At 42.0% G+C, this 10,943-nt stretch overlaps 1 protein-coding gene across 2 annotated transcripts in view; it reads left to right on the forward strand.

Moving 5' to 3' along the window:
- The window catches only part of CEBPG (CCAAT enhancer binding protein gamma), a 33,956-nt gene extending 23,579 nt beyond the window's left edge, over window positions 1–10,377 (forward strand). For both annotated transcript variants that reach the window (XM_068240211.1, XM_068240210.1), the window contains one exon: window positions 1,901–10,377. In XM_068240211.1, the coding sequence (XP_068096312.1) occupies window positions 1,954–2,367 (414 nt within the window). In that variant the 5' untranslated portion in view covers window positions 1,901–1,953 and the 3' untranslated portion in view covers window positions 2,368–10,377. The remainder of the gene's footprint in view (window positions 1–1,900) is intronic.
- Window positions 10,378–10,943: the final 566 nt, after the last annotated feature.

A 10,943-nucleotide genomic window follows, 5' to 3' on the forward strand; every position in this document is an offset into this window, starting at 1 on the left:
GGGCATGGGGTTGGGGAACGCAGTGGCAGGATCGGGTAAGACCTTCCCTGTGTACTCTGCACAGCATTTTACAGTGTCTTTGGAATATAGGAACCACCCACTTATCCCGCCTCTACCCAACCTCCTGTTTTTTGGGGGAGCAAAAGGGTCTTATTCTGAAAAATACAGTAAGTCATGTCTGTCATGGTCAGACCCATGGGGAGAACATACAAACCTTGTGCAGATAGTGTGTGATTCGAACTGGGGACCCAGCACTGCAAGGCAAGAGAGCTATCCACTACACCACTGTACTGCCGGTAAACCTCACAAGAAGTCAGTTTTGCAAACCATGTAATTAACTTGAATAATACAAAATGTTTTATATGTAATGCACGCACTTTTAGTTGCAGGATGCATGCTTCCCGCATTCCTCTCTTGCGCTCTCCTCCCTCTCTGAAGAGTTGCTAGCGCACTAAAGGATAGGTTTAAAGTCCCCCAATTGCACTTTCCGGTGGCGATCTCCATGGCCACGGTGGTGCCATGTGACACGCTGGTACATCACTGACGGCAGGTCACATGACACAACCCATGGTGAACGGCGCTGGAAAGTGCGATTGGGTGAGTTAACGCTATCCTTGCGCAATGAGAGATTGGGTGAGTTAACGCTATCCTTGCGCAATGAGTGCAACTTTACAGGGAGGGAGGAGAGGAATCCATCCCTCTATTACCGGGTTGAATTCATAGCACTAGCAGGCTGTAGTTTCCTCATGAGTATGACTGTAAGTCAGAATCAACAGGATAACTTGTTGAAAAATAAAGTTACTGCATCCCCCCATCCATTTATTTTTCCTCATGTTTAATGTAAATGGTAATGTGAGCTTACCAAAATGCTGTCACTGAAGGCAGTCTTTGGTTTATTAAAGTGAATCCGAGGTGAGCGTGATATGGAAGCTGCCATATTTATTCCCTTTTTAAACTATACCAGTTCCCTGGCAGCCCTCCTGATCTATTTGGCTGCAGTAGTGTTTGAATAACACCAGAAACAAGCTAATCTTATCAGTTCAAACAATGTCCGAAACACCTGATTTCATATGCTTGTACAGGGTCTATGGCTGAAATTGTTAGAGGAAAAGGATCAGCTGGACAGACAGGCAACTAGTATTGCTTAAAAGGAAATTAATATGATATATATATATATATATATATATATATATATATATATATATATATATATATACCTATATCTATATAACTCTCACATCGGGTTCACTATAAGTGAAGAAAGCTTTTAGAGTGCACCTGAACCCTAGTAAACTACACATGCCAGTGTGTGCAGTATGGTGTTAAAATACTTACTAATGATCCTCTTTGTTTGAGCTTCCCTCTGTTGAGCCACTCTGCCTCCCATTTGACAAAGGAAAGGAGCATACTCTGTCCATCATGTGCAGTCCTGCCCAGTTGTGCACAGTAGCTGCGAGTGTTCTGGACATGGCTTCTGGAGAAGTGATGCTCGCCACAAGCAACGCTTCACTTCTCAAGTACGCATGCCCAGAATGCTTCTGACCAGGTTTTGTCCTTTGTGTAACTACTTCCAGTCAGACCCAGGAATGGGGAGCAGAGCAACAGAAGGGAGCCCATCCAAACCAAAGGACATTACAAGGACAGCCAAAGTAGAAATGCTGTCAATTACATGCTCTGGTTGTTGGGAATACTTAAATCAGTTATAAGAGACCTTTGCTCCTCGGTAGCAAAACAGAATGGCTGATCTGGTGGGCATCAACTAGTGTATGACCACCTTAAGTCCAAAAGTGATACATTGGGCAGTGTTTACAAAAAGTGTGTTGTGGTTTAATAGCATGTTAATTATTTTTAGCATGTAACGTTAAGAAATTTTTTTTTTTTTTTTTTTTTTTTAATATAGCTCGGCAGAAGAGTTAATTTCAGCCTTCTCAACGGCATCAGAGGTTATCCACAATGAATGTACCTCCGCCTACTTCACCCGAAGACCTTAGTGATGTCCAATCAGGCAGCCCAGCCACTCCCCAGCTTGTGCCTCTAAACCCAGGTGGTGGAGGTAAAGCCACACCTCCCAGTAAAAGCAAGAAAGGACAGCGGATGGATCGTAGCAGTGATGAGTACCGCCTACGCAGAGAGCGTAATAATATGGCAGTCAAAAAGAGCCGGTTAAAAAGCAAACAGAAAGCTCAAGACACATTGCAAAGAGTTAACCAACTAAAAGAAGAAAATGAACGCCTTGAGGCAAAAATTAAGCTCCTAACTAAAGAGCTAAGTGTACTGAAGGACCTGTTCCTAGAGCATGCACACAGTCTAGCAGACAATGTGCAACCTGCTAGCTCTACATCAGGGCAAGAGAGTGATGCACAATAACTAATCTTTAAATTCATAATGGCATGAAGGACTTTATTACAAAATGTTTGCCATATTGCTTAATCTTGGTGGTTTCCAAGAATAATACTGGCAACAGTAACGTTATTCTTGTTGGTGTATTGCAGTTATAAAGAAATATGGTTGCCAACTTGCGGTCCATAAATGAAACTTATCAGGACCAGAAAATAACTTAAAAAGTAGAAACGTGACTATCTTGATTTTAACTGACTCCTAAATATGCACTAATATGATTGACCTAGACAAATGTGCGGCAAAAGCCAGTGCTAGAAGATTAGTAACATAGTGTACCCCATAACTTGTATGGGACATACGCTATGAAAAGTGAAAGTGCTGAACAGGGATTTCTTTTGTGTACATAGAATGAAGCTCTTGTAGAAGTGCAGACTGCTGTGTATTGTCTTTAGAAGGATTGGGTTTATCTTGGATAATAGTAAAGGTTTCACAACATGATACTTTTCATCCTGCTGGGAATGTAACTTCAGGTAGATTATATTGAAAAAAAGTGAGTGTGCAAGCACATCTAATGACCTGAAAGTTACTTACATTCTTGAGACTCACTTGTTTGGGTAGCCAAGTATCATGGTATAATGGGCTGGCTGCTGCTGATGGCACTTATTAAACATTGACTGGTGCTTGTTAACCAGATGGGCAAGCATTTTTCATATGTAGAGTAAAGACCCTTGGCTATTCTACTAGACCACTATCAGGGATTTTCCTTAGAGGTCTCTGTATGAATTGGGACACCTAGCTAGCTCCTGGTTCTGTTTCTTAAAGTATACCCAAGCCAAAGCTCAGGTATAAAAATCACAGACTTGCGTAAGAAGAGGGAAGCCTCTGGATCCTAATGAGGACTCCCTTGCTGTCCTCTGGTCCCCCATTGCTTAGTGTGGACCCTCCAACAATTACTGACAAAGGCTTGTCTGATCAGGGCCACGCTCCCCTTCAAGCATGAGCACAGCTGTACAGCACGGCCGCACTCATGCTAGATAAGGAGTGCAACCCTGAACAGCTGGAGGCTTCAGAAGCAGCAATGGGAACCAAAGGACAGCAAGGGAAGCCCTTATTAGGATTCAGAGGCTTTCCTCTACTTAAAGGACAACTGAAGTGAGAAGGATATTGGGGCTGCCATGTTTGTTTTCTGTTAGGCAATACCAGTTGCCTGGCTATTCTGCTGATACTCTGCCTCTAATACTTTTAGCCACAGCCCCTGAACAAGCAGGCAGCAAGTGTTTCTGACATTGTCACATCTGACAAGATTAGCTGCATACTTGTTTCTGGTGTTATTCAGACTCTACTGCAACCAAATACATCAACAGGGCTTCCAGGCAACAGGTATTTTTTAAAAGGAAATAAATATGGCAGCCTCCATATCCCACTCACTTCAGTTGTGCTTTAAAGGACAACTGAAGTGAAAGCGATATGTAGACTGCCATATTTATTTTTAAACATTACCAGTTGCTTGCCAGCACTGCTGATCTATTTATCTACATCACACAAGAAACAAGCATGCAGCTAATGTACTCAGATCTGACAATGTCAGAACCACCTGATCTGCACATACTTGTTCCAGGTCTATGGCTTAACATTATTAGAGGCAGAGGATTAGCAGGACAGCTAAGCACTTGGTTATGCTGAAGCCTTGCTTCAGTTGTCATTTAACCCCTTCAGTACCAGCAGTCTCTGGCCCCTTAAGGACCAGACACTGCTGGCACCAAAAACCGCCACATACTAACTAATCGCCGCACTGAATCTATGTTACCGCCGTTTAACACACACACACACACACACACACACACACACACACACACACACACACACACACACACACACACACACACACACACACACACACACACACACACGCGCCACCCACTTTGCCATCTGTATGACAGCAGAGCTCTGTGAGATGGTTTCATTGACTCCTGACCCTGTCATCAGTGTAAGCCAATGGGATTTGCTCACATTGATGACCGGGTCAGGAGCCAATGAAATAGACTTCTGACCGGCTCACAGAGCTCTGCAGTCAGGGTGAGTGAGCCCTGGCGGGCAGAGAGCGACGAGAGTGGCAAGAGCACACGGCTGCAGTGAGGTTTACTCTACGCCCTGGCATAACAGCCTCTAAACGGTGTAGATTTCAATCACCACCATCTGGAAGCGGTTAAGTATGCGTTTCTGAGCTCCGTCTCGGGATCTCTTTAAAGGGAGTCCTAAAAAGTTAAAGAAAATGCGACCAGTTGCTTACCAGTGGATTTTTCCAGCCCCTTGAAATCTTCCTTGTCCCTTACCGTCATTTCACGATGTTGCATTCCCCCGGTGTCCCCCTCTAAGCTGTGAGACTCAGTGAGTTGCTGGCTACTGCCCATACGCAGCGTAGACTGCATTCCTCCTTGATCGCACATCCGTGGCCGTGAGTGTTCTGCACAGTATCAGCTTTTAGTTAATGTGCAAACGCAGAATGCTCCCAGCCACAGAAGCTTGCATGCAGCGTTCAGAGGGGGACAGCAGAGGAACGGAGCAGTGTGGGGTGACGGCGAGGGGCCTGGAAGGCCTGGCCACTTTTTTTTTTTCACTTAGATTTCTTTAAAGGGAACCTAAACTGAGAAGGATATGGATTTTTCCCTTTTAAACTAATACCAGTTGCCTGACTCTCTTGCTGATCCTGTGTCTCTAATACTTTTAGCCACAGCCCCTCAACAAGCATGCAGTCTGAAGTCAGACTGGATTAGCTGCATGCTTGTTTCAGGTCTGTGATCCTGCCACTACTGCGGCCAAAGGCATCAGCAGGACCGGCAGGCAACTGGTATTGTTTAAAAGGAAACATCCATATTCTCAGTTTAGGTTCCCTTTAAGTACCCAATGATGTTCACTAGGCACGGTCAGATGAAAGCTACTTTATTGTGGTAGTAAACGAACTAACAGCCCAGCTATTTTGTTTGAGATGTTTTTGTTCTCATTAGGTGCACTCTTAAGATGTGGGTTTGATTGAAAGTTCTGCAGCTAATGTAGTCATCCAGAAAGTTGTATTCCATTACGCCATATGGATGTTTTGTACAGCTAGGAAAGTGAAAGCTGTAAAATAGCTCATTTTGGTCACACAAGGAATATAGCGGCTGCAGTCTAGATGCTCTGAGCAAAATAAACTTTTTATCTTTTCTTATTGCTCCCACTGCCTAAAAACTTTTTCCACTCCTTCACTAAGTACTGCTCCAAGCACATCACCAACACAGTTTTTTGTTTTTAGTGGGGGAGACCATGACATACACAATACATTTAAAGCAAACCTGTTACTTACTAAAATCTAAGTTAGATAATTGCCTCTGTAGAGGGAAGCCTCTGGATCCTCCAGAGGCTTCTCTAATCCTTCTTGTTCCCATCCGTGTGCAAGCGTGGCTGCACTGAGCAGATGCACTGACTGCCTGCGCAGAAGCATGGAGCCACTCGTGTAGAGGAAAAAGCTGTCTTGCAGCTGCGCTCACACGCTGACAGGAGCACGGCTGCTGAAGTAATTTGACAAGAACTCGTTGAATGGTTTCAGAGGGTCCCAGGAATGGTGGAAGCATCTGGATCATCCAGAGGCTTTCCTCTACTTGGCTAAGTAGTTAACATTTTTTTACTAAATTTCACTTCAGGTACACTTTAAATTTACACATTTTATTTCTTACCTATGTGACATTTTACATTTTCTGTGCAATGGGATAGTATATAGAGAGTGTGATGCTATGATGTAGTTGGAACCAAAACCTAGATACATTTCTTTTAACCACCAGTGAAGTCTGTATTTAGCCTGTAAACAAATCCTTACCTTATACTAGATATTATTATAATTTTAGACTATTAATATTCTATTATTAAATAAGTCATTACACAGCCATTGAGTCCTGAAATGCTTGATAGAGCAGCATTTGTATTGTACTGAAAGGGATATGGAAAGTTATATTCCATCACAGTACATTTAATTCCATTTTTTAACCTTACGCTTTCTATCCCCAGGACTCTCCCAAAGAAGATTTTAATTATGAAGAAACAGAATTAGTGTATTTAAATTTTTTTGTGTTTTGGACAAACTGAACTTATACACATACACCTATGCCTTGACCTGAACTTAAATGTATACAACTAAGGGATGTGATTAGTTACCATGCCATAATGCTGCTTTCTGAGAAAAAGGTTCGCTTTCCTAAAGGGAATTTGAAGTAAAAAAAACAACAAAAACCCAGATACTCCCTGAAGGAGGGAAGGCTCTGGGTCTTATAGAGCCTTCCCGTTTCTCCTACTGTGCCTGCAGTCCAGCGCTGGTCCCCCCGAAGACCACTCACTTATGCTGCTGCAGGCTTTTGCAATCCAAAGACGGCTGCTCTATACTACGCATGTGCGAGCTCGCATTCCTGCGCACTTGCTCATGTGTAGTACTGAGCGGCCGTTTTCGGAATCACTCGGGCTCCTGAAGATTCCCAAAACCTCCAGCAACGGCGGAAGTGAGCTGTCTTCCGCCCATCGGTCGGAGATTGCTAACGGGGGAACCAGCGCTGGAGAGCGGGTACGGTAGGAGGAACGGGAAGGCTCTATTGGACCCAAAGTCTTCCCTCTCCTTAGGCATTTTTTAAAAAATTCACTTCAGATCCTCTTTAACCCCAATAGGGATTAAGTCCACTAATTCCATTTGGCCTCTGCATTGATGCAGAGGCTAGAGTGTGATGGCAGGAGATGCGTACCTGCATTTCCTGCATACAAACATTGCAGGCAGTTTGGTAGACTTGTCAGAGCTTGGGCAGCAGTCTCCTGAAAAAAGCAGCCTTACCCTTAGTTTTATTTCTTACATTTCAGTTTCAGGTTGATTTCAAAAGCTTAAGAATCCACAGATCTACAGTATATTTAAATTAGCTCATAAAAACTCACACCTGTAGAAGAACCAATTAAGATGTTAAAGTGTGCCCGAGGTGATATGTGACATGAAGAGATAAACGTGTATGTACTGTACAAAGCATTGATAACCTGGCTGTTTTACTTGCTTTATTTTGCTGCCTGAAAGTGTTAATTTCTAGGAATGGCTTCTGTCTTGTCGTACCTTGTCAGGAATATAGTAAACATTGCTGATAAGCAGATTACAGCCATAAAGGTTTTCCTGGCAGAATACAACTTCTGAGAGCAGAGGGAGATAAAATACATGAACTATTAATCTTTTTCTAACTCTGGGACATTTATACGGCTGCCTCTGATTAGAGACCGTAAAACATTCAACATACTTTATAAATGTTTAAATATAAAAGCAAACCCTGGGATTCATTTATAGGAGTAGGAGGATAAATATAATGGTTTATCTTATCAGTTTGTTTTCACCTCGGGGGTCACCTTAAGCATGTTTCTGATGAAATAGCTATGGTTGGTTCTAGTGTTACATTCACAGTGTTTTATCATACTGTATAACAATCTTGCATTATTTATAGCAACAGAAAAATAAACTAATGGTTTTAAACATTTGTAACTAAAACTTGTGCATTCTATTTCTATAAATAATGCAAGCATGATACAGTGCAGAAAGTATTTTCAACGCCTCACTTTTCCCACATTTTGTTATGTTACTGCCTTATTCCAAAATGAATTAAATTCATTTTATTCTGCTGAATTCTACGCATAACACTCCATAATAACAACGTGACAAAGTTTACATAAGGTTTTGGAAAATGTAATACAAATAAAAAATTTGAGAAATAGATACATAAGTATTCACAGCCTTTGCTCAATACTTTGTCAATGCACCTTTGGCAGCAATTACAGTCCACAAGCTTGGCACACCTATCCTTGGCCAGTTTTGCCCATTTCTCTTTGCAGCAGCCTTTCAAGCTCCATCAGATTGCATGGAAAGCTTCAGTGCACAGCCATTTTAAGATCTCTCCAGAGATATTCACTCTCTGTTCGGTCTGGGTTCTGGCTGCCCACTCAAGGACAGTCACAGAGTTGTCCTAAAACTACTCGTTGGATATCTTGGCTGTACTTAGGGTCGTTGTCCTGCTGAAACATGAACTGTCACCCCAGTCTTATTTCAAGAGTGCTCTGGACCAGATTTTAATCCAGGATGTCTCTGTACATTGCTGCAGTCATCTTTCCCTTTATCCTCCCTACTATACCTGTTTCAGACGCTGAAAAATATCCCCACAACATGATGCTGCCACCACCATGCTTCACTGTAGGGATGGTATTGGCCTGGTGATGAGCGGTGCCTGGTTTCATCCAAACGTGATTCCTGGCTTTTACTCCAAAGAGTTCAATCTTTATCTCATCAGACCAGAGAATTGCTTTCTCATGGTCCGAGAGTCCTTCAGGTGCCTTTTGCCAAACTCAAGGAGAGCTGCCATGTGCCTTGTACTAAGGAGTGGCTTCTGTCTGGCCACTCAACCATACAGACCTGATTGGTGCATTGCTGCAGAGATGTTGTCCCGGAAGGTTCTCTTCTCTCCACAGAGGAACTCTGACTGAGTGACCATCTGGTTCTTGGTCACCTCCTTTACTAAGGCCCTACTCCCCGATAGCTCAGTTTAGATGGCCGCCCAGCTCTAGGAAGAGTCCTGGTGGTTTTGAACTTCTTCCACTTACGGATGATGGAGGCCACTGTGCTCATTGCGACTTTTTTCTGTAACCTTCCCCAGATTTGTGCCTCAAGACAATCCTGTCTCAGAGGTCTACAGACAATTCCTTTGATTTCATGCTCGGTTTGTGCTCTTCCATGAACTGTTGACTGTGGGACCTTACATAGATAGGTGTGTTCCTTTCCAAATCATGTCCAAACATCTTAATTTACCACAGGGGGACTCCAATTAAGCTGCAGAAACATCTCAAGGATGATCAGGGGAAACAGGATGCACCTGAGCTAAATTTTGAGCTTCATGGCAAAGGCTGTGAATATTTATGTACATGGTGGCATAGTGGTTGGCGCTCTCACCTTGCAGCGCTGGGTCCACAGTTCGAATCCCAGCCAGGTCAACATCTGCAAGGTGTTTGTATGTTCTCCCCGTGTCTAAGTGGGTTTCTTCTGGGCACTACGGTTTCCTCCCACATCCCAAAAACATACAGATAAGTTAATTGGCTTCCCCCTAAAATTGGCCCTAGACTAAGATGCATACATACACTACGCTTCACGATACATACATAGACATAAGACTATGGTAGGGATTAGATTGTGAGTCCCTCTGAGGGACAGTTAAGTGACAAGACTATATATAGTCTGTACAGTGCTGGGTAAGATGTTGGTGCTATATAAATACTAAATAATAATAATGTGCTTTCTCAATTTTCTTTTTATTTAATAAATTTGCAAAAATATAAAGTAAACATTTTTCACGTTGTCATAATGAGGTGTTGTGTGCAAAATTCTGGGGGAAAAAATGAATGTAACCCATTTTGGAATAAGGCCATATCATAAAAAATTATGGAAAAAGTGATGCGCTGAATATGATTCAATGTGAATTAACTACTAGAAAGCACCATTACAGTCTCCTCACAGGGAGATTATCATTAATAACTTTAATGATGTCCTCTTTAAAATCATCCCTTTTTGTCTTAAATGCCTTTTTTTTTTTTATTTGACCCCCATTATAGAGATCTGATTGACTATAGAGGCTTGTGTACATAGTTGGTCCACTACTGTTATTAAGTACATCCTGCATTTAGGAAACCAGAATGGAACAGTGGCTCTATTCTGCTTTGAAAACCAGGAATGCGTTGTGGATGCAGTGTATTTGCAAATTGTTGCCAAGGTACATTTGTTCAACAGGCCCCAACAGACTTTGCTTTAGTTTAAACAGAGTACACTTACATGTACAGATAGTTGAAGTAGACTTTCCTACTCAGAGCTGTGTAAATCAAAAGCTGTGCGGCATAAATTTCTTTAATCTCCTCTCATGTTCACTTCATTGTTTTTTTTCTGTTAGATGGCATGCAGGTACATGACAAAGTAAAGCAGCCATTGGTAAATAAACTAAAAACTGTATTCTAGCCTTGGTATTTGTGGAAATGTGTGCCTTCTTTCAATATATTGAATATGAATCTGTATGGGTAGAGTACGAGAAAATCAGCAGTTTATTCTGGCAATGATCAAAACATACTACTGTAAAGAACCACTCACATTGAATGTCTGAACAATATCAAGGATGATATCTGCATGCAAGGAAGTTTTTGTGTTATATGACCATTAAGCATTGGCATCTTTCCCTGCAGTCCCACCCTAGGCATAAGCATCTATAGAATCTGAGGACCTTTGAAAATGTTTATAAAGTAAGAAAGATCAAGGTTTTAAAAGTATTTCAATACGTCACAATTGTAGTTTAGTTACTATAATATTAGATTTGAAGTGCAGTTGCGCTTTAATGTAATATCTATTTGGACTATTTTAGTGACTCCAGCAAGCCCTGCTTCCTGTTTGCCTTTTATGAAATTACATTATGAATGTTATGGGCAGCCATAACAGCAAATTGTGAGGAATAGGAGATGATGGTGTTAATCACAAAAGGGACTGTACAAATTATACCTGTGAAGACAGTCAAGTTTCACAGTCCAGTATA

This window comes from Hyperolius riggenbachi, chromosome 6, assembly GCF_040937935.1.
Source record: "Hyperolius riggenbachi isolate aHypRig1 chromosome 6, aHypRig1.pri, whole genome shotgun sequence".
In the NCBI taxonomy this organism is placed as follows: domain Eukaryota; kingdom Metazoa; phylum Chordata; class Amphibia; order Anura; family Hyperoliidae; genus Hyperolius; species Hyperolius riggenbachi.